This window comes from Macaca thibetana, chromosome 16 (genome assembly GCF_024542745.1).
Source record: "Macaca thibetana thibetana isolate TM-01 chromosome 16, ASM2454274v1, whole genome shotgun sequence".
Lineage (NCBI taxonomy): Eukaryota > Metazoa > Chordata > Mammalia > Primates > Cercopithecidae > Macaca > Macaca thibetana.
Genome location: NC_065593.1, coordinates 62300894 through 62323924, shown reverse-complemented (window position 1 = coordinate 62323924; position 23031 = coordinate 62300894). Strand labels below are relative to the sequence as shown.

At 54.6% G+C, this 23031-nt stretch overlaps 3 protein-coding genes across 8 annotated transcripts in view; 1 reads left to right on the top strand and 2 right to left on the bottom strand.

The window, feature by feature from the left end:
- Nucleotides 1–23031, bottom strand: part of MXRA7 (matrix remodeling associated 7) — a 1130960-nt gene that overhangs the window by 695376 nt on the left and 412553 nt on the right. The window contains exon 1 of one of the 3 annotated variants that reach the window (XM_050764455.1): nt 37–40. The exons of the other annotated variants lie outside the window; for them this stretch is intronic. The gene's annotated coding sequence lies outside the window, so the exon portion shown is untranslated. Of the gene's footprint in view, nt 1–36; nt 41–23031 lie in introns of those variants that run through there. 3 annotated transcript variants of the gene reach the window in all.
- Nucleotides 1–23031, bottom strand: part of JMJD6 (jumonji domain containing 6, arginine demethylase and lysine hydroxylase) — a 1042475-nt gene that overhangs the window by 656616 nt on the left and 362828 nt on the right. The window lies entirely within an intron of this gene.
- Nucleotides 1–23031, top strand: part of SEPTIN9 (septin 9) — a 214791-nt gene that overhangs the window by 107263 nt on the left and 84497 nt on the right. For all 4 annotated transcript variants that reach the window (XM_050764269.1, XM_050764271.1, XM_050764270.1 and 1 more), the window contains one exon: nt 8801–9445. In XM_050764269.1, the coding sequence (XP_050620226.1) occupies nt 8801–9445 (645 nt within the window). The remainder of the gene's footprint in view (nt 1–8800; nt 9446–23031) is intronic.

Sequence of the window (23031 nt, the reverse complement as noted above, 5' to 3'; positions counted from 1 at the left end):
CTTTTGGACTGTTTTGCTTCCTGAGAACACTCCCCTCCCCATCACCCCAACTGTGTCCTCCTCCCTGTCCGGAGCCTGCTCCACCTGCCCCAGGAGCCACCTCCCTCCTCCACCAAGCAGCCCAGGCCAGGGGTGGGGCTAATTTGTGTCCCTCCAGAAGCAGGTCCTGAGACAGGGATTTCAGTGGGAGGGGACACCAGGGGATCCCCGAGTGTGGGAATGGGTCAGGCAGGGAATCCAGCCAATAAAGGGTGCCTCATCAGCTCATTGTGACCACAGGTGGCTGCCCAGCCCCCATACCGCACAGCAGAGGGAGACTGCAGACCGTGCCCCCAGCCTTGGCCCACCTGGGGTTGGGGAAGGGAGCTGGGGTTTTTATACTTCAGTTCTTGGCCAAGGACTGCACTGTTCACTCCTTCCAGCCTTCTGAGGGCATAGGCACTAGGAAGGGCTCTGGGCGGAGACACAGAAATAGGCCATGTGAAGTCAGTGGGTGTGATTGGTGGCAGGCCAGGACAGCCTCGGCCACCAGCAAGGTGACCACACATGTCAACATGCACAACCCCCACACCCAGGAGATGGTAATTACACCAGCAACAGTCATTCTTGCCGCGTGCCGTGCCTGCACCCAGGACATCTTAATTAATTAATTAATTTATTTATTTGAGACAGTTTCGCTCTTGTTGCCCCAGATAGAGGGCAATGGCGCGATCTCGGGTCACCACAGCCTCCGCCTCCCGGGTTCAAGTGATTCTCCTGCCTCAGCCTCCCGAGTAGCTGGGATTACAGGCATGCACCACCACGCCTGGCTATTTTTGTGTTTTTGGTAGAGATGGGGTTTCTCCACGTTGGTCAGGCTGGTCTCGAGCTCCTGACCTCAGGTGATCCGCCCACCTCGGCCTCCCAAAGTGTTAGAATTACAGGCAAGAGCCACCGCGCCCGGCCTCAGGGGCACCTTATTACCCTGTCACCTCCTACAGGAGGTGACACTGAGGACCCTGAGGCTCAGGGTAGACTGTGGTTATGTCACCCTCCTGTTTGGGTCTCCTGCTCTGAGCCCTGAAATAAAGAGCACAGTCCCTGTGCAGGTCCATACATCCTGTCTCCAGCCCTGGGGTGGTCCTTAAGCTCCTCGAAGGCACACCAGGCCTTTGGCCCTCATCCCCCAAGTCCTGGATAAATAGGAGGCAAAGGAGCCTTCACAACTGGACCCCGCTCTGCCAGCGCCAAGGCCCTGCCCGACTACCCACCCCACCCTGCACACATCAGGGACCTGTGCCAAGGTCCAGCATCACAGGGGAGTGAAGACAAGGAGCATGCCCACGGCGTACATGCTGCTGGACTCGCTCTGTAGATCTTAAGCGTTATGGGGCGTTACCTGCCAGGGGAGGTTTAACCTGTGTCTTTCCTGCAGGCTCAGGGTAGCGTACAGGGCGGTGCCTCCCTGCTCCCTGGCACTATCTGTCTGGGTTCCCTCAGCCCTGACCCTGCTTCCCAGGTAGCCAGTGTTTCTTCAGGGACGGAACCTGCTGCTGCTCAGAGGAGACCCAGTTTGACCAGGGCTAGCATTCCTGGAACCTGAGCTCAGAATTCTACCCTGCCCTGGGCAGAGGCCACATTGCTCCCTCCTATGAGAGCTTAGCTGCACATGAGTTTGTTCTGACCTTAGGCTCTGGCATTTCTTTGCATGACATTTGTCCCAGGCTGGAGCAGGGCCCTGTGGCTCGCTTGGTATCCCATCCCCAGACTGAGTCCTGATATGTGCACCAGGAAGTGCTTGATCTGGTTTCGGGAGCTGGGAGCGGTTTGCCAGGCAGCCTGCGGTCAGAGCACGGGCCTTAACAATGGTCCCTTGTGCGGCACATTCCTCTCTAAACAGGCCCAGATCCAGGCTGCTCCTGCTTCGACCCCCGCATGGGCCTGGAGGGGAAAGTTTGCATCTGGAGGATGGCCCACTGTGGCCTCTTTTTGTGTCGCAGCTGAGACCATAGGTGCTTGAGGATAGGAGAAGCCCTATGTCCTTCATGGGCCGTGAGATGTGTTTCCAGAGGTGGGGATGGGGATGGGCCAGCGTGCAGTTATCCACACCCTCCAGTTTGTTGGCACCAAAGTCTGTGTGTGTGTGTGTGTGTTTTTTTTTTTTTTAATTTTGTTTTTCCAAGATGGAGTCTTGCCATGTTGTCCGGGCTGGTCTTGAACTCCTGGCTCAAGCGATCCTCCTGCCTCGGGTTCCCAAAGTGCTGGGATTACAGGTGTGAGCCACCGTGCCCAGCCAGTACCAAGGTGTGTTTTTAAAGAACAATATCGATGGTTTTATTCCCTGAAAATGCTAAGTGATCCCCATGTAGTAGAAGCATCTCAGAAGGCAGGAAATTGTAATGAACAACACCCACCACCATTCATTCCGTCCAGAGATTGTTATTTTCTGCGCGGGTGCGAGTGCGTGTGTGCGTGCAAACTGCACATGTGTGTATGAAATGGAATTAGGATCTTCGTATACATCTTGTATCCTGCTATTTTTACTTAATATTCTCAGCATTTCTCATCTTCAAAAATGTGATTTTGATGACGGTGCAGGCCTTTGACATATGGGTTTAGAAAATCTGCGGAAACCCGGATTGTTTCCAGGGTTTGTGAGTTTAATGCTGATGCAAGTGTCCTCGTACATAAATCTTTCTGTACTTCTGATTATTTCCTTGGGATAAATTCCCAGAAGTGGGCCCAAGCACACGAATGGTCTTCAGGCTTTTGGAGCAAATTGAGATCGGTGGGGAGTGGAGAAGGGACCAAGGGAGGCTTTTGGGAGCCTGTGAGGTTGGAGTCTGCCTTTAGGGGACTTGAATTCACAGATGAAGGAGACGGCTGGCAAAGGTGGGAACCTCCTGCCCTGTGGTGGGGGTGACACTGTTTTACCTTCCAGTGGCAGCATGGGGACCCTCCCAACGTGACCTGGCCCCGCATCTTTCTGACACTGTGCACGGTCCACAGTTGTGATGCTCAGCAGGGAGCCTCTTCTGTGTCCTTCGGTTGCATTAACTCCTTGCGGACAGAGAAGGAAGCCGTCCGGTGCGCCTGCCTACCACATGGGTCCTTTGAATGTGCCCAGTCGGGCCTGCGGATCTGTGCAGTCACATAGGGGTCTAAAATCTGCAAAATGACAAGCTCACGAACACTCTTGCTTCTGTAGGTTAATGGGGATACCCCTTGACTGCCTCTCCCTCCATAGGGAAGATGGAGACAAGTAAAGTGACAAGGACCTGCCCCAGGGTGGGTTATGCCGGTTTCCCCGTGAGGGTGGTGGCAAGGGGCTTCCCAGGAGGTCTGCACGTTGGGAAGAGAGGGGCGACTGTGTGTGAGTGCAGGACCCAGGGCGTAGTTTTAGGACTCTGATGGGGGAGGAGATTCTGGGGGACCCTGTTCTGCCAGCCTGGTGACAGGCATCTCCTAAAGTTTCCCGGCTGAGTACAACTCACAGCGTCCTCCGTGGGGAGGCGTTTGCCCATGAGGCATCCCTGGCAGGGATGGTCTTGTTTCATCGCCAAATATCCCAGCAATGAAACAAGAATCTAGAGTGATGTGATTCCTCCGATGACTTCTCCAACCATCTGGGGTTTTTGTGCAACTCCAAGAAGGGGGAAGGAGGCAGCTCTCACTCCTCTGGGCTCCTGATACGGCAGCTCTGGAGTGGCCACGTGTCCGTTGGCCCACAGTGGGCCGTTTGTCGAGTGTGTTTGTGGTGGAGTTGGGCCTGGGCTGGAGAGTGAGTGACCACACCAGCGATACTGACCCTAGGCCACTGTGCAGCCCAGGGGTTTCATCTTCCCAAGGGTCTCGTTGTGAGTGTCCTGGCGCTGCTGGAACATATTGCTGGAAACCAAGTGGCCCAACAACAAAGATTGATTCGTTCGTGGTTCTGGAGGCCAGAAGTTTGAAATCAAGGTATTGGCAGGACCACACTCCCTCCGACAGCTTGAGGGGAGGACCCCTCCTTGCCTCCTCCAGCTTCTGTTGGCCCAGGCACTCCTTGGCTCCGACAGCATCTCTGCAGTCTCTGCTCTGTCATCACCTAGCCCTCTCCGCCGTGTCTCTTTGTGTCCCGAGTCCCCCTCTGCCTTTCTCCTATAAGGACACCAAGCACTGGATTTAGAGCCCATCCAAAATCCAGGATAGTCTCATCCCGGGATCCCTAGTCACATCTGCAAAGACCTTTTTTCCAAATAAGGTCACATTCGTGGGTTCTTGGGGTTAGGTCTTGGACATGTCTTTTTGGGGGTCACTAGTCAACCCTTTACAAAACCTCAGATGAAAGTGAATCTTTGCAGGCTGAAATGGGGGTGAAGGTCTAGTGTGTCCCTTCTCCTTGGGAGCTCCCTCAGGGCTTGTGCCTATCCTGTGATCCAGCCTGGAGTACTGTGGCGCGATCTGGACTCACTTCAACCTCCGCCTCCCGAGTTTAAGTGATTCTCCTGCCTCAGCCTTCCAAGGAGCTGGGATTACAGGCACCCACCCCCATGGCTGGCTAATTTTTTGTATTTTTAGTAGAGACAGGGTTTTACCATGTTGGCCAGGCTGGTCTCGAACTCCTGACCTCAGGTGATCCGCCTGTCTTGGCCTCCCAAACTGCTGGGATTACAGGCGTGATCCACCACGCCCGGCCTTTAGTAGGTTTTGGTTGTCTTTTTTTTTTTTTTTTTTTTTTTTGAGACAGGGTCTCACTCTGTCATCCAGGCTGGAGCGCAGTGGTGTGATCATGGCTCACTGCAGCCTTGACCTCCTGGCCTCAAGTGATCCTCTCACCTCAGCCTCTCGAGTAGCTGGGATTACAGGCATATGCCACCACCCTGGCTAATTCTTATATTATTTAGTGGAGTCGGGGTTTTGCCATGTTGCCCAGGTTGGTTTTGAACTCCTGGGCTCAACAGTCCACCCACCTTGGCCTCCCAAAGTGTTGGGGTTACAGGCGTGAACCACCACGCCTTGGCCTAGTAGGTTTTCTAGAAGCACCTGAGGCCTTGTGAAAGCATGGTGTCATGGAGTAGAGGACATTCAACTCTGTTCCCAGGGAGCCCAAACACACCCCCTGCAGCCAATCTCAACAGTCATGACATGGCCAGGATGATGTGGGGAGGGGGTGGTGTGAACTGTGTGGGAGGCCAGCCCCCCTGGGAAGGGGGCTGGAGTGGGCTTGGCTTTGAGGAGGATTCACAAGAAGAGGAGGAGGAGGCGGTGGCATGCTCGTTTGGGGGCATGGCCTAAGCCAGGGTGGGCACCTCTTCGTTTAGGTGTCACCTTCTTGACATTCCAGCCGGGACATGGTTTCCTTGGGGAAGATGGACACCTCCAGAATGGGACATCTTCTGTTCTCACCGTTCTCCCAGCACACAGTTGTATTCTCTTGCAGTTCTGGAGGCTGCGAGATCTCCTGGCTGTTATCTAGAACAAACCCACCTTTGAGCAGCGCCGCCCTGATGGTGGGGTGGTCCCTGCGGGGGGAACAGCCCCTGCTCTCTCAGAGCTTACTTAGAGCTAGTGGGCATGGGGGTGGTGCTAGATGGAACACCCAGATAGATCATAGAGCTGGACAGTAAGCACAGAGGCCAGCCAGTGGGGACGGAGGGACCCATCCATGAAAAGACACCAAGCATTGAAAGAGATGAGAGGATGGCTGGGGACTGGCACACATGTACATTTTGCGCAGATGGCCAAGGTGGTGAGGCGCCAGCCTCGCAGACAACTGGAGGAAGGAGGAGTGCCTTGGGGGAGGGGCTGGCTCTGGTTCTAGAATGATCCGCTTGTGCGTGTTGGTCTGGCTGGAATAAATCACTGCATCCACACTGTAGACTCAATTGTAAGCTCACACCAGGGAGGGCTTTGCTTTGGTGCAGGGTCCTGAATCATGAGTCAGCCACTGGGGGGTGTCTCCAAGGGGACTCCCCAAGGAGGGGATTCAACGGATCTCCCAGGGAAGGTCATTTGTTTTCTTGGGTTGGACCTGGGACAAGGCCTTCTCTTGTCTAGTTTCTGTTCTCCAACTTGGCCACACGGAAGGATGTTGAGGACACCTGGAAGCCGGCCTCTGCTCTACAATGCCCATAAGACAGCGGCACACCATGTGGGGACAGTTTGTACAGTGCTCAGGAGGCAGGGGGCAGATCAGAGGACCGTGGGAGGCCCTGGGAACCACACGAGGACCCAGGCATTAAGCTTTGCACTTTCTGGCATCAGCCCATTGTACAGTCTGGCTCTGTGTCTACCCCATGCCTCACTTTCCCCATCTGTATGGGGGGTAATAATATCCTTTACAGCCCAGGTTTAAGCGGGTGTAGATGTAATGAGCTAGGTAAGCCCATCTTATGACATTCAGTTCTGGGCATTGAACTCTGGGCTTTCTGGCTGGTAGAAGTGGACATTCAATCTTCCCTTGGAGCCCTGGGGCTTCTGCAGAATCTGAACAGAGCCAGCAGTTTGCATGCAGTGGCAGAGGGGCGGAGTGGCACCGTGGTGGGAGCCCATACCTGGCACACCCCTGATCCTGGGGCTCAGGATCCTGCTGCCCTGCAGCCATGCGATCAGTCAGAGGTCATGGCTGGACCCACAAGCGAATACAGCCTGTGGATTTGATTTTGTTTGGCCCTGTGGTGTTTTATTTTATTTTTAGTTTTAGTTTTTGGAGACAGAGTCTCGCTCTCTCGCTCAGGCCGAGTGCAGTGACATGATCTCAGCTTTGCAACCTCTGCCTCTTGGGTTCAAGCGATTCTCCTGCCCCAGCCTCCTGAGCAGCTGGGACTATAGGTGAGCGTCGCCGTGCCCAGTTAATTTTTTATTTTTAGTAAAGTGGGGTTTCACCATGTCAGCCAGGCTGCTTGGTGTTTTAAAAAGGGCTTGTTTTGTTTTATGCCAGCGTTTAAGGATCAGGAGATATCATATAAAGATCCAGATTTCTACTCTCTTGAGAATTGAACAGCTCTGGCCACGCCAGGCCCATATCCTCTAGGGCAGTGATGGAGCTGAGACAGGGCCTGGGACAACTGAGAGTTCCCTGGAGTCCACGCGGCTCCTTGCCCAGCTTCTGGTGGAGGCTGAGCTTAGTGACCCAGGATTTTGTCTGTGTCCACCAAGAAGGAGAGGTGCCCGTGGCTTAGAGAGGGCGCCCACAGGAGTGCCTTGCCCAGGAAGCTGGCAGCTGAAGCAGCCAGGATTAGGGGGTTGGGCTTCCTCTTCCCCTCCCCAGTGCCAGAGTGCATTTGGAGGAAGAGAGACAGGTGAGGGGAAGGCACTGAAATGGTCCTGGAGAGCTATTGTTGGGGGCTGGGGACCAGCTGTCATCCCTTTTCCTGTGGGCAGGGGAGGCAGTGGTGGGATCCCATGAGACCCGGACTCTGGCCTGGTGAGGCAGGGAGCGCCTGGGGAAGGCACTGTGGGTCTCCAGGTGGGCTTTGCTGGGGGAGCTGTGCTGGGAGCCTGGCCTAGGGAAGGAGCTGGTGAATGTGCCTGCCATGTGGGCCCCTCCCTGCTCTGGCCCTAATAACCAGGAGCAGCTGGCTCTCATTTGGAGTGCGGTTGTGGGGACTGTGGAGGTGGCAACTTCCCAGGTACCATCCCCACTGCCTCCGAGGGAGCAGACCCTGGTGCCTCCAAGAGGCAGGATGGCTGCAGGGTGGGAGCTGGGTGGTTGGCATCACTGCATGGGTTTGAAGTACTGGATGGGAAGATGCAGGAGAGGCTGATGACTGAGAAAGTTGGTTCCTGTGGACTAAGCTGGGGGAGCCGGACAACCAAGTGGTTAGAACCTTGGGCTCTGGTATCAGCCTGATGTACAGTCTGGCTTTGGTCTACCCCATGCCTCACTTTCCCCATCTGTACTGGGGGTATTGGTATTTTTTACGTTCCAGGGTTGAGCGGCTGTAGATGTGATGAGCAAGCGCGGTAAGCCCGGCGCCTCGCCGGCACTGAAAGCTCCGGTGTTCGCTCTTGGTGTCCTTGATGGGGTTTTCTCCTCACTGTGGTTCTGATTGGTTACAGTTGTGGTCACTTATTGTTGGAGGTGTGTCCCCCACTGTGGCTGGTGGTAGAGGTGTTTGCTGCTGGTGTCTGGGTGTGTGCCTTGGCTGGAGGTGAGGAGGGATAAAAACAGCTGCGACAAGAAGGAAATCAAGGCCGGGCGTGGTGGCTCACGCCTGTAATCCCAGCACTTTGGGAGGCTGAGGTGGGCGGATCACTTGAGGTCAGGAGGCTGAGACCAGACTGACCAACATGGTGAAACCCCGTCTCTACTAAAAATACAAAAATTAGCCAGGCATGGTGGCCCGTGCCTATAATCCCAGCTACTGGGGAGGCTGAGGTAGGAGAATTGCTTGAACCCAGGAGGTGCCATTGCACTCCAGCCAGGGCAACCGATCAAGACTCCATCTCAAAAAAAAAAAAAAAAAAAAAAAAAAGGAAATAAAAGTCTTCTCTGGAACTAGAACGTTCCTGTGTAGACGTAGCTGGAGGGGGAGGCTATGTGGTTTGCACCGTGGCCATGGCCAGACACGATGGGCAGCGTCTTCCTGCTCCAGCCTGCATCTCTGCCCCAGAACTCATGACAGGTCTCCTAGGATGGGGCTGTCCCTTTCGCTTGCTGTGGGTGTCTTAGGATGAGGCTGTCCCTTCTGCTTGCTGAGACGTGAAGGACAGGAAGAGCCCCGGGGCCCTCAGCGCAGCATTGCCTGCCTTCCTCTGCTGCTCCTTAGCAGGAAACATGCCGGAGTGTTCCCGAGCCGTCCACTCACCAATTGTACTCCCTCTCTTTATTTTTCAGCCTTGAAGAGATCTTTTGAGGTCGAGGAGGTTGAGACACCCAACTCCACCCCACCCCGGAGGGTCCAGACTCCCCTACTCCGAGCCACTGTGGCCAGCTCCACCCAGAAATTCCAGGACCTGGGCGTGAAGAACTCAGAGCCCTCAGCCCGCCATGTGGACTCCCTAAGCCAGCGCTCCCCCAAGGCATCCCTGCGGAGGGTGGAGCTCTCGGGCCCCAAGGCGGCTGAGCCGGTGTCCCGGCGCACCGAGCTGTCCATTGACATCTCATCCAAGCAGGTGGAGAACGCCGGGGCCATCGGGCCGTCCCGATTTGGGCTCAAGAGGGCTGAGGTGTTGGGCCACAAGACGCCAGAGCCAGCTCCTCGGAGGACGGAGATCACCCTCGTCAAACCCCAGGAGTCAGCCCACCGGAGGATGGAGCCCCCCGCCTCCAAGATCCCCGAGGTGCCCACTGCCCCTGCCACCGACGCAGCCCCCAAGAGGGTGGAGATCCAGATGCCCAAGCCTGCTGAGGCGCTCGCCGCCCCCAGCCCAGCCCAGACCCTGGAGAATTCAGAGCCCGCCCCCGTGTCTCAGTTGCAGAGCAGGCTGGAGCCCAAGCCCCAGGCGCCTGTGGCTGAGGCTGCACCCCGGAGCCAGGAGGGTGAGTCGCAGAGCACTGGGTCTTGGATGCGGTGGTGATGGGGACCTGGTTGCTGGCTTTGCCACAGAATCTTGGAGGAAGAAGCTGGATATGGGTGGGGGATGCTACCCTGGAGACCCAGAAAGAATGGAATGCATGGGGGTGGGAGTCTGCAAGCTCAGGAGAGGTGGCTGTGGCTCTCTCTGCCTGATGGGAACATGCCAGGATGCTCCAAGTGGGACTTGAGTGAGAGTTTGGAAAGATTCTCTGGGTTTCAAGAGCCTCCTTTATTGGTCACCATGGGCCTTGGTAGGACCTCTGTCTGCTGTGTGTCCCTGGAGGGCCTGGGAGACTTGGAGAATGAGGAGCCATGCAGGAACCAGGGCAGGCTCATGCAGGGGTGTGGGACAGGGTGGGGTTGAGACCCCTGGAAGGGCTGTCACATTCCGGTGACTCCTGCTTGAGGAATTGCAGGCTGCCTGGATGTGCCCAGCAGAGTCCGAGGGCTTGGGGAAGGGAGGAGGGACGTATGCCTCCCGAGGCTTGCATCGGAGCTCATGACCTGCTCCTCCTCCCCCAGGAGGGATGGTTGTGGCAGAGGGAGGGGAACATGAGGAGCACCTTAATCTGCAGGATAAAACACTCAGGGCACTGGGAAGGGGTTCCTGGACCAGGGGACTCTGTGATACCTGCACACAGTTTTATTTGGGGGTGCCCTTCTGGTGAGAGGAGAGAGGCCACGGGGCTCCAGCAGTGTCCTGGGAGGGCTCAAGCCCAGAGCTGTGCTGACGTGGAGCTTACGGGCAGGGGATTGGTGCCAGTCCTGTGGGACGCAGGGCCTGTTCGGAACTGCCAGGCTGTGGGACATAGTTGGCTGTCTTCTCAGAAGTGTGCCCCCTGGCCCCAGCAGGGATCGTGGCTCCATGGGGCTATGTTAAGGTGCCAGCTGGGTCAGAAGCCCCTCTAGAGCCGGGTCCGATTCTGGGCACAGGATCCGAACTCAGTATACTATGTTCAGTAAGCCTTCTTAGGGTTGGACAAACAGTACAGTCTGGGTTTTTGATTTACCTTTTTCTTCTTATTTCTAATTGTGGTGAAATACACAACATACAATGTGCAATTTTAACCACTTTGCAGTGTACGTTTCGTGGCATTCAGCACATTCACAGTGTTTTGCAGTTGCCACCGCTGTCCATCTCCGGGACCCTTTTCATCCTCCCAGAATGAACTCTGTCCCCGTTAGACAAGCTCACCATGCCCCTCCCCCAGCTGCTGGCAGCTACCATTCTATTTTCTGTCTTTATTATGAACTTATTTGACCACTCTAGGAACCTTGTGTGAGTGGAAAAATACAATAATGGCCCATTTTGTGTCTGGCTCATTTCACTCAGCATGACGTCCTGAAGGTTCATCCGTCATGCTGTAGTATGGGGCAGAATTTCCTTCCTTTTAAAGGCTGAATAATATTCTGTTGTGTGATGCACCTGTGTTGAATAGCTGTTCCTCCATCGGTGGACCCTTGTGTTGCTTCCACATCTCTCTAAGTCCCTACTTTCCATCTTCTTTGACTTTTTTGACACAGGGTCTTTCTCTGTCCTCCAGGCTGGAGTGCAGTGGTGTGATCACTGCTCACTGCAACCTCTGCCTCCTGGGCTCAAGTGATCCCCCAACCTCAGCCTCCCAAGTACCTAGGACCACAGGTTGCACGCCACCATGCCTGGCTAAATTTTAAAATTTTTTGTAGAGACAGGTTCTCACTAAGTTGCCCAGGCTGGTCTCAAACTCCTGGGTTCAAATGAGCCTCCTGCCTCGGCCTCCCAAAGTGCTGGGATTATAGGCATGAGCCATCCAACCTCTATTTGGTTTTTCTTTTTGAATGAGAGTTCTCAAGTGGTCAGTGGGCTTGGGGGCTGGGAGGACGTGGGGCCTGGAGAGGGTGTGGGTCGGGGGGAGACCAGTGCTCCTCATGCTTTCACGGGCATGTGGAGTGCACATTCGTCTCAGCAGGTCTGAGGCCTGGGACTCTGCATTTCCTACAGAGGGGGTGTCAGAACACACTGAGTAGCCAGAGGCTAGCGGGCCTTGGAACGTCCTTTCCAGCCCTCAGTGTGCGAATCCGTGTTCCCTCCCCCATCTCTCTTAAGCTTGACTCTGCAGAGCCACCCTGCCCCAGCCGCCCAGACTCAGTGACAGTGGCTGCCAGTGGCATGGTGTCAGGCCAAAGGGATGGGCAGTTTGCAGAGTGGCAGGAGGCTGTTTCCTCCCCAGCCTTCTGTTGGTGCAGGACCTTTGTTTGACGTGCCGGATACACCCACCTCCTGGGTTGATGTGTTCACACTCAGCTGAGTCAAACAGGATGTGGCTGGGGAGGCGGTTGTCACTGGGCCGTCTAAATCTTGGTGACGGCTGGTGCTGGATGCACAGAGACATGGTCCTGGCTCTGGGGAACGGGTGGGGGGATGTCCATGGGGATGTACAAGAACATCCTCCTCCAGGGGCAGACACAGCTGAGCCCCTAAATTGTGCCAGAGACTGCACTGGGAGCCAGACCCAGGGACACATCCTGCAGGCTCTGCTTTCTGGAGCTCACCGAGCCATGAGCAGGATGGCTGGGATACAAGGAGTGCCCAGGGAGCTTCCCCAGCAGTGGAAGTGCAATGTCATCAGGCCAGGAAGGGGAGAGAAAGGCAGGCCACGTGGAGGCAGCAGCGTTCAGAGCTGGCAGGAGCCTGGTGCTCTGGGGGACGGTGGCTTTCAACATGGAATACATGTTGGAGCTGGGGCATGGGAGAAAACCATGAGCATCCCAGACCCGGCCACCCCTGGATGGGGACCTGTGCAGGTGGGAGTCCAGCCCGCGTGGAGAGGTCCGTGGGCTGGGCTGACGGTCCTGAGGGCCTAAGCAAGTCCGGGTGGAGGAAAGGCAGGGAGAGATGAGGGCAAGGCCTTCCCGATGGAGGGGTGCTCTTGAAATCCAATGAGAGTGGCTTCTTGGGGGACCCAGGCCTGAGCCCCACTAGCTCTTCCTCTGAGGCACCACCTGCTTGCTTCTCCGTTCTTCCTCTCTGTGTCACAACCGTTCTGGACACACATCCAGTTCTCTCCAACTCGGCTTCCTGCCCATCTTTCCTGCAGGTCCAGCAGGCCCATCCCCTTCTGCCCCTCCATGTGGGCTGGGCTGGGAGCTCCCTGAGCCCCCACATGCACAGCTCTGACCAATCTCCATGGCCCCTCTGAACCCTGAGCACCAGGGATCCAGCTGGCACCATGGGGAAAGGGATCAGGGAGGGAGTTTCTGTGCCCTCTCAGCAGATGCCCAGCCCCTTGGCTTCTGCCTGCGGGAGGGCGTCTATGCTGTGGTTTGTCTCCACCCCAGAGCCGCAGGCACAGGGCAGGGTCTCCTGGGGCCCAGCTGAATTGCTCCCAGACTGACTTCCCCAAAGCACAGCTCTGCTGAGATCTCTTCCCATCCTGAGCCTTCCCTGCTCACTCACCGTAGGCCCCGCCATGGTTGATTCACTCTCCTGCTCAGCTCACACCTCTCTGCTTCCCAGCTTCTCCTGCTTTGGTCTTTCCTTGGTCTCCCATACCTTTCCTCACAACCCCTTTGCCCTGACCTCCTGAACCCTGACCTCTGCTTCTCTTTTTTTTTTTTTTTTTTTTTGAGACGGAGTCTCATTCTATCGCCCAGGCTGGAGTGCAGTGGTGTGATCTCGGCTTACTGCAAGCTCCGCCTCCCAGGTTCAAGCGATTTTTCTGCCTCAGCCTCCCGAGTAGCTGGGACTATTAGCGTGGGCTACCACTCCTGGCTAACTTTTGTATTTTTAGTAGAGACACGGTTTCACCATATTGGCCAGGCTGGTCTCAAACTCCTGACCTTGTGACCTACCTGCCTCGGCTTCCCAGGACTCCCAAAGTGCTGGGATTACAGGTGTGAACCACCGTGCCCAGTCTGTCTTGGTTTTTTACAAAGAACCCCGTAAGAGGCCGGGTGCAGTGGTTCATGCCTGTAAATCCAGTACTTTGGGAGGCCGAGGCAGGCAGATTGCTTGAGCCCAGGAGTTTGGGACCAGCCTGGGCAACATAGAGAAACCCCGTCTTTACAAAAAAATACAAAAAATTAGCCAGGCACGGTAGCATGTGCTTGTAGTCCCAGCTACCCAGGAGGCTGAGGTGGATCACCTAAGCACGGGAGGCTGAGGCTGCGGTGAACTGAGATTGTGCCACTGCACTCCAGCTTAGGGACAGAGTGAGACCCTGTCTCAAAAAAAAAAAAAAAAAAAAAAAAAGAAAAGAAATCCCGTAAGATACCAAGTAAGTGACTTGGACATAATAGGTATGCCATGAAATTATGGTGAAGGAGTGAGCCACTGGTGGTGAGATGGGGGATGGCTTTTTTTGTGGTTCTTGCAGAGATGTAGTGACCCCCTTGGGACATCCCTAGGGACCAAGCAGAAACTTGCCTGGTCAACTTTACCCCCAGGGCACCTGGTGTCTCCTCTGGAGGTCGTGCTGGAGGGCTCAGTGGGTGGGTGTCAGCTTCAGTGTGGGGGTTCTGGAAGGGGTCAGCATTTCAGGAAGGAGTGTCGGCACCTAGATGGTTGAAGGGGAGGGAGAGGAAGAGAGGAGCTGCAGAGGGCAGAGGCCTCACTGCCTGCTTCTCCGCCCCAGGGCCTGGTGAGGTCTGAGCTTTATGCTGGTGCGGTGAATTCCCGGTTTCTGAGGCTCTGGCCCTGCCCTTGAACTTGGCACCCTTCTTGCTGTCCTCCCACAGGACCCTCGTCCTTCGGGGTCATCCCTGGTCCTCTCAGGCTCTGGGTGGGGACGGCCTTGCCTCCTCTCCCGGATCCCTGCTCTTTCCCTGCCCCCCACATGGGTGCCTCTGGATGGGGCGAGGCTGGGCCGCAGCACCCAGGACTGAGACTGCAAGGGCTGGCCGCTGGCTCAGAGCCCCCCCACCAGAGTTACTCCCCTCTGGCTCCTCAGCCACACCAGCCAAGTTTCTCCAGAGCTGCCTTATAAGGCAAGTGCTCAGTGCTCGTCCGTGGGTCTGGTTCTCTGCCTTCTTGGGATACTCACTGGGGGCAAGAGGGAGGCCAGGCCCGGTGCCCAGCTCAGTTCTGGGCATGTTCCGGCTCTGCCCCATGAGCCAACTGGTTCTGAACCATCACTTCACCCCTCCCAGCCTCAATTTCTTGATTTGTCAAAGAGGCATCTGCAGAGGTGGCTGGGGCCTGAGCGCTCATGTATCCACCCACCCCAAGAACCAAGAAGGGAGTCCACGGTGGTGCTGGGGCCATTGTGACCATGGGTGTAAAATTGGGGCGGGGTAGACATGGCAGCATGTCTCAGTAGTTTTCCTGTGACCCAGAGGGTCTGGAAATCTTTGTGGGTGGAGCGTTGAGGGAGCTGGGAGTCAGGCCCCCGAAGCCGATGATGGTGGGCGTGGCTCTTCGCATACTTGGTCCGCACCAGGCCCTGTGTTCCGGGGACAGAACAGGGAGCAATCTCAGCTCAGACAGCAGGGCTGCCAGTACAGCATTGAGTATAGGGTTAATCAAAGCCCAGGGCTCCCTGGAACCACCCAACGCAGAGCATTGAAGAGGTGGCTTTGGGGAAAGTGGGGTCAGAGCTGAGCCTGAGTCGGGGGTGGGGAGGGTGGGCATCAGCCTGCAAGGGAGGAACACCTACTAGGCCCCAGAAGTTCCTGGTGGGGATCAGGGACTGTGAAGTTGGGGAGAGCGTGACTGCCGTGATTTAGGGAGGAAGGGCCCCATAGACAGCCCGGCTCCTGGCCCCATGTTTACAGGACACCCCACATAGGCTCTGAGCCTGTCCCTGGACGGTGGACTCCCTGAGGCAGGGTCTGCAGGTTTGTCCAGTACCAGGTGTGAGGCAGGGGACCTTGGTAAGCGTCGAGGGACTCACTGGTGTCTGATGAAGCAGTGAGTTTGGATCGTGTCATGCCTGGGGTCCTGAGCCTGCAGGATTTTTCTGTGTGGGGCTGTGTGCTTCTGCTTCTGGAGGGGCGAAAGCCGGGTGTCCAGAAGGCACCGACGTTCCTGCCGGGCTGCCTTACTCAGAAGGTCCCGCTGCTCCCACCTCCTCCCATTTTCCTGAGCTGCTTCCAGAGGGCACCCAGGTCCCCTTTTACTTTGGGATTGGGTCTCTTTCTCTTTCCCCTTCTAAGAACAAGTACCGTCCTTCTCCGAGCCTCTCAGACCTAGGTCTAGAGCAGGAAGTCCCCCATGTGCTGGGGGAACAGGAGGATCAATGGAGGAGGAGCGGCCAGGCCAGGTGTGTCTCCTTCATGGTGGGACGGGGTGGGCCCAGAGAACAGAGCCTGGCTGCAGGGCCCAGGAAGAGAACCCTTCCCCTGGTGGCCTGCTCAGCTGCCTGCCAAGTACCCTGCAGTGGTGAGAGGAAAGGAGGGCTGGTCTGGGAATGCAGCGGGTGCCGAGCAGCTGTGGAATACCTTAAATAGAGCGGGCAGCTGCGAGGAAGGGTGGGGCCAGGAGGCAGGCACTGGGGGTGGTGTCTCCACTCCGTCCCCTGCAGCTCTGTGGCCCTGACCACTCAGCCTGGCCCCAGGATGGAGCCCCAGCCCCCAGACACATGGCAGTGGGTGAGGCCTCCTCTCAGCACTTGTCCCAGGAAGCCAGAGCAGCTGCCAGAAGAGAGAGGAGCTGTGTCTGCACCCGCAGCCTCCCAGGCCTGGGACAGCTGCTGGGATTGAGGGTCTGCACAATGGCGAGCCTGTCCGGAGGGGCGCGCCCCGGCCAGACAGCCATGCTCTGTGCGGTGTGGACAGAGGGCACATTCAACCCTGCAGGAGTGCACTCAGACTCCCCGCCCGGGGCCCCGAAGTGTGGGCAGCCCCTAACCAGACCCTGGATTCCAGCAGACAGCCTGGGAGGATGCCGTGTGGTCCACCCTGACACACTGTGTCACCTGGGACCTCATGTCTGAGAGCTGCCGGGAGGCGCTTCCTCGGTTGGACTCCACTTCCTCTCTGGGGTTTTCTGTGGGTGCGATAAGTGACTGTCTCTCCTGCAGTCCAAGGGGGCTCCTGGGGGCTGGGCTGTAACTGACAGGCTAGAGTAGCCCATGGCCAGGGCTGAGCTTCCTTCCCGTTCTCTCCAAACACTGAGCCCAGGAAGGGGTTAAAGTGGAGATACTCTGAGGCATGGAGCTCCCCCAACCCTGTCCCCCCATCCCACTACTGGGTGTCCTCTGTGGAGCCCCGGGACTCTTAAGGAACCCAGAGTGGAGATTCCTGGTCTCATCCAGTGCAGGTGAGGGGGAAAGTGATTTGTCCACAGTCACGGGTCAAGCTCGATTCCGCTCCACCGCCCCAGTCTGAAACCTGGAACTGGAAATGGCCCTGGAGATCACTGATTCCATCTCCCGCCTTCCAAAATGGCCCGCAGGGGTGACGATGTAGATGCCTGTAATGCCTTGCCCACTTGTGTGTGGGGAAAAGGCAGAGGAGCACCGGCTCTGCGCTCACACTGCCTGGGCTGCCGCCCCTGCCCTGCCTAGGGGCTTTCCTCTCTGGTAGTTTTCTCAGTGTGGAAGTGGGTACAATTCTTCCTGTGCAGCGTGGTGAGAGTGAACAGTGATAATTCGCAAGCAGGGCTGGAGCGCCTGGGGGATTGTGTTAAACAAGCATATAAACAAAAGCCAAACCCGACCCTGATTTAATCAGCAGGCAGGCCTTGTCTGAAGCCCCCGGGCAGCATCTCATACCATCCCTAGATTTCAGGCCGGTGGCGTCGCCCCGTGTCTCTCCCGCCCGCCCACAAGCTGGTGTTTAGAAGCCCTGCTCTGTGTTCTGGCTCCCATTCTCCCTGTGACCTTTCCCTTTTTTCATCCTAAAAAGCAATGCACGACCGGGCGTGGGGACAGGCGCCTGTAGTCCCAGCTGCTTGGGAGGGAGGCTGAGGCAGGAGAATCGCTTAAACCCAGGAGGTGGAGGTTTCAGTGAGCCGAGATTGCGCTAGTGCAGTCCAGCCTGGGTGACGGGACAAGACTCCATCTGGAAAAAAAAAAAAAAAAAAAAAAAAAACCCACAAAAAACAATGCCCAGTCATTCTTAGATAAAAAATGAAGATCACATGAAATTTCGAAAGGAAGTTTTTCTCTCCCATTCCCCAACTCTTTCCCAAGGGGTGGCCATGTTGACAGCTGGGTGTGGCATTCTTCTGAATTTTATTTGTGCAGAGTCATTCAGGGCTTGTGTAAAAAAAGTCAATGTGTAAATTTAGACTTTTCAAGAACACAAAGGAAATCAGACTTCTGCAACCAGCTTTTATTTTTTTCCATTTGACAACACTGTTGCCACTTGTAGATGTAGCATGTTACTTTTTTTTTGGTGACCGGACCGTTGACCAGGCTGGAGTGCAGTGGTGCCGTATGGGCTCCCTGGGCTCAATGTAACCTCTGCCTTCCGGTTTTAAGCAATTCTCCTGCCTCAGCCTCCCAAGTAGCTGGAATTACAGGTGCCCACCACCCTGCCTGGCTAATTTTTGTATTTTTAGTAGAAACGGGGTTTCACCATGTTGGCCAGGCTGGTCTTGAACTCCTGACCTCGAGATCTGCCTGCCTTGGCCTCCCAAAGTAGCACGTTCCTTTTCATGCTTGTATCATCAGATGTCCCATGGCGCTGCCAGGCTTGTCCAGCTTCCTACTGTGATTGAGAGGCTGCAACAGATGTTCTCACACTTGTACATGTGCACACATGACTAGGATGAGCCCTTAAGAGTGAATTTCTGTGTCAAGGATGTGTGCATTTAAGTTTTGATCTGCCGGGCACGGTGGCTCACGCTTGTAATCCCAGCACTTTGGGAGGCCTAGATGGGCTGATCACCTGAGGTCAGGAGTTCAACACCAGCCTGGCCAACATGGTGAAACCCCATCTCTACTAAAAATACAAAAATTAGCTGGGCATGGTGACTTGTGCCTGTAATCTCAGCTACTCAGGAGGCTAAGGCAGGAGATTTACTTGAATCCAAGAGGTGGAGGTTGCAGTGAGCCAAGATTGCGCCATTGCACTCCAGCCTGGCTGACACAGCAAGACTCCGTATCAAAAAAAAAAAAAAATCAATCCTTGTTCCTGAATTGGCCTCTAAAGTGGTTACTAGAATTTTTTAGGACCCCTCCCCTCGCCGGCCTGCTCAACTGTCTGCTGGGCCCTGTGCAGTGATGGTCCAGCAGGGAGGTCCTATGCCCCTCACCCCTGGCTGAGGGCCAGACGCTTTCCAATTGGTGTTTTATTTTGTGCATCTCGGTCAAGCGAGAGGGATTATCTCTTCGTATGTTACAGACCAGGGTCCTGTGTTCTCTTTTCATTTGGATGGTTCATCCTTTCCTTGTTGAAATGTTTTAAAAAGAGTTCTTTGTAAGCCAGGCGTGGTGGCTCACACCTGTAATCCCAGCACTTTGGGAGGCAGAAGTGGGCGGATCGCTTGAGCTTAGGAGTTCGAGACCAGCCTGGGTAACATGGCAAAATCGCATCTCTGCAAAAATTAGCTGGGTGAGGTGGTGCTCCTGTAGTCCCAGCTACTTGGGAGGCTGTTGTGGGAGGATCATTTGAGTCTGGGAGTTTGAGGCTGCTGGGAGCTGTGATCGTACCACTGCATTTCAGCCTGGGTGAGAGTGAGATCCTGTCTTAAAAAAAAAAAAAAAAAAAAGTTATTTGTACATCTTTATCACAGCAGGTATGAGTGTCTTGTCCCCAGCTGCCTACTTTTGATTTTATTTCTGTGATGTTCTTCCACACAGAACATTTTAATCCTGTAATCCTGATGTTGTCAAGTCTCTGCTTTCCCTTTTAGCTTTTGGAATTCATGTCCTGTTTAGAGGTCTCCTGCATTCTGAAATTATAGGAAAGAATTTCACCCACGTTTTCTTCTAGTACTTCTGTGGTTTCATTTTTACATGTTGGAATCATGAATCCATTGGAATGTATTTTGGTTTCAGCAGCGAGGTAGGGGTAGATGGTATTGCATGGATACACAGCAGCGAGCTTGGTCTGGAGCGGGTGGGGCGTGTGTGTGTGTGTATGTGTGTATGTGTGTGTGTGTGTGTGTGTGCTATTTTTATCAGTTTTGGTGTCTGTATTGTGCTGGCTTAGCAAAAACAATTTGGATGCATTTCTTTTCCCCTCTGTGTTCTGGAACATTTTAAGCAGCAACATAATAATCTCTTTGTTAAAACTTTTCAAGAATTCACTAGTGAAACCATCTGGGCCTGATACTTTTGGGGGAGTCTATCACTTTAAAAATTTAAATTTTTTCCATGGGTCTTTCAGTTTTGGAGTTTTTCTTCTTAAAATTCATTATTTTTTTCCTAGAAAAGCGTCTTTTAGCTTGTTTAAAATCCCTCGGCTTTTTCCGTGGGGGTTACTTTAGCTCACTTAGTGAGGACAGCGTGCAGCGGGGTGATTGACATGATTGGTCAGCAGAGCACGATCGATCGGTCTGTGCGCAAACATCACTGGCTGTGGCTGGCGTCCTGGGATGCTCCATGTTGAGGCACATGTGTGCAGTGCAGGGTGATGTGTATTCTGAGAGGGGATGAAGCCACAGGACCCCTGCACCCTTAAGAGAGAGCCCCCCTCCCCATGGCTGCAGTCTTGAGTAGGTAGTGACAGGGGACTGGGTCTGGGGGTGGCTCAGTGGTTCCAGCAGGCCAAGGGCTTCAGGAATTATGAGAGGTTTGGAGCTGCCCAGAGAGTGGCTTTCAAAATCAGTCTGGACTGCAGCCTCCAGAAAGACATGCGCTTGACACCACGACCCAGGACACACCTATATGGGGTGGGGGTGGGAGGTGGAGGTATATAAATGAAACCAAATTTCCATCATGGGATTCTTACCTTTACCATGCCTGCGCTACACTTCGGTATTTTCTTTTTTTTTTTTTTTTCTCTCTCTCTCTCTATTTTTTTGTTTGTTTGTTTGTTTTGGAGAGAGGGAAGGCTTTTTTCATTTTTTTTAAACAGCTTTATTGAGATTCAAGTAAGCTACTATACAATCCACCCATTTAAGAAAGTGCGTAATTCCATGGTTTTCAGTCTATTCAGAGAGTAGTGCAACCATCATCACCACAACCAATTTTAGAAAATTGAAAATTTGAGAAATTTAGAAAATTTTTTTCTTAAGAAGAAACCGCGTAGCCTTTAGCTATCAATCCTGCCCTCCTCCTCCATATCTCCTTTGTATCTGTGTGGATTCCAGACTTTTCTTTTCTTTTTTTTTTCTTTCTTTCTTTTTTTTTTTCTTTTTTTTTTTTTAGGTAGGGTCTGATTCTGTCACTCAGGCTGGAGTGAATGGCTCAGTCTCTGCTCACTGCAACCTCCGCCTCCCTGGCTCAAGCCATCTTGCCACCACAGCCACCCAAGTAGCTGAGACTACAGGCCTGTGCCACCATGCCTGGCTAATTTTTGTATTTTTTTGTAGAGATGAGGTTTCACCATGTTGCCCAGGCTGCTCTTGGACTCCTGGGCTCAAGTGATCCTCTTTTTTTTTTTTTTTTTTTTTTGAGGCGGAGTCTTCACTCTGTCGCCCAGGCTGGAGTGCAGTGGCACCATCTCGGCTCACTGCAAGCTCCGCCTCCCGGGTTCTGGCCATTCTCCTGCCTCAGCCTCCGAGTAGCTGGGACTACAGGCGCCCGCCACCGCGCCCGGCTAATTTTTTGTATTTTAGTAGAGACGGGGTTTCACCGTGTTAGCCAGGATGGTCTCGATCTCCTGACCTCGTGATCTGCCCGCCTCGGCCTCCCAAAGTGCAGGGATTACAGGCGTGAGCCACCGCTCCCGGCCAAGTGATCCTCCTGTCTTGGCCTTTCGAAGTTCTGGAATTACAGGCGTGAGCTACTGCGCCTGGCCGATTCTAGACATTTCTTGTACAGAGAATTGCACGTTTGACCTTTGTGTCTGGCTTCTCCACTTGGTGTCACGTTTCCAAGATCCCTCCACATTGTAGCAGGTGGAATATTGAGTAATATTCCACCGTGGAATGGACTGTTCCACTGTGGACAGACACGTTGCCTTCATCAGCTGAGGGACATTGGGATGTTGTCACCGTTGGCCTTTCGTGAGTGTGTTCTTTTCAAATGAAAAAAAAAAAAAACTCTGGTCACCACCTACTAGACAGTTTTCTTGGCCCACAGGGTGGGACAAGCCGGCCTGGGTGAGGGCAGGGAGGTGGCCAGGTGGAGGCAGCTGGAGTGGCCCTGGGTTGCTTCTGGGCACAGCAGGCAGAGGTGCAGAGGCAGAGCCTGAGCATGTTCCGTGGGCAGATCTCCATCCTGGGAATGTTTGTTTATTCAAGAAGTCTTGGCCAGGCGTGGTGCCTCACACCTGGAATCCCAGCACTGTGCGAGGTCAAGGCAGGCAGATCACCTGAGGTCAGGAGTTCGAGACCAGCCTGGCCAACATGGCAAAACCCCGTCTCTACTAAAAATACAAAAATTAGCTGGTCGTGGTGGCGTGCACCTGTAGTCCCAGCTACTTGGGAGGCTGAGGCAGGAGAATCTGCTTGATTCCAGGAGGCAGAGCTTGAACCTAGGAGGTGGAGGTTGCAGTGAGCCAAAATTGCACCACTGCACTCCAGCCTGGGTGACAGAGTGAGACTACGACTCAAAAAAAAAAAAAAAAAAAAAAAAAAATCTCCAATGCTGCCCCGTGCCCGGCACTGAGGCGGGGGAGTGCAGCACTGGTATGTGCTTCCAGCCCACCGGGCTCCTGTCTGGAGCTGACGTGCGACCAAGGCACATGAGGGAAGCACGGTGAGGTGGACGGTGCGCAGGCATAAGGAGCAAAATAAGGCAGACGCGGTGGCTCAGTGGCTCCTGGTAGCTGCGAGGAGCGTGGGCAGGACAGACCCAGGAGGGCGCTTAGAGAGCAGGGCTGACTGGGGCAAGGTGTGTCAGGCACTTGTCAGGAGCACAATGTAAGGGGACAGGAAAGAGCTCAGGAATCAACACAGATAGTATTTAATGCAGTGTTTTTAAATATTGAAATGATGCAAAGTAACCTCCATGGTGAACAAATGTTGGAATTTTAAATAAAGACAGGCCCAGCCCTGCACGTGCACAGCCATGTCAGAGTTTGTTCAGCGTGGAATTTGATTTGTTTAAAATGTTACTTTAAAATATTGTTTAATTCCTGGATTTTTTGGCACTCCCTTAACTTTTGCACCTGGACGAAGGCCTCACCCTAATCCCAGCTGGAGAGGGTCAAGGGCTGGTGAATTTGGCTTTGGACCTGCAGAGCTCATGGTACCTGAGAGGTGGGGCCAGGAACAGGAAGGAGCTGGTGAGAACAACACCTGGACGGGGCCAGATCAGAGCAGCACTGTGGCCCTTTCCAACCCATGGTTTTGCTGCTGGATGCTTGGCAAATCGGTGCTGAGTCCCCGGCCCTCTGAATGGAGTGTGATGAGTGACAGGGCTGGGGAGCTCTCGGGCCCCTCCCTGAAGCGGCAGTGAAGCCAGGGATGTGCTGACAGCAGGCAGGGAGAGGGGCGTCTGGGTCTGTGCCTGGAGCCAGCTGCCCCACGGAGGAACTGGGTGAGGATGCGGTGGGAGGAAGACCTTCCCAGTCC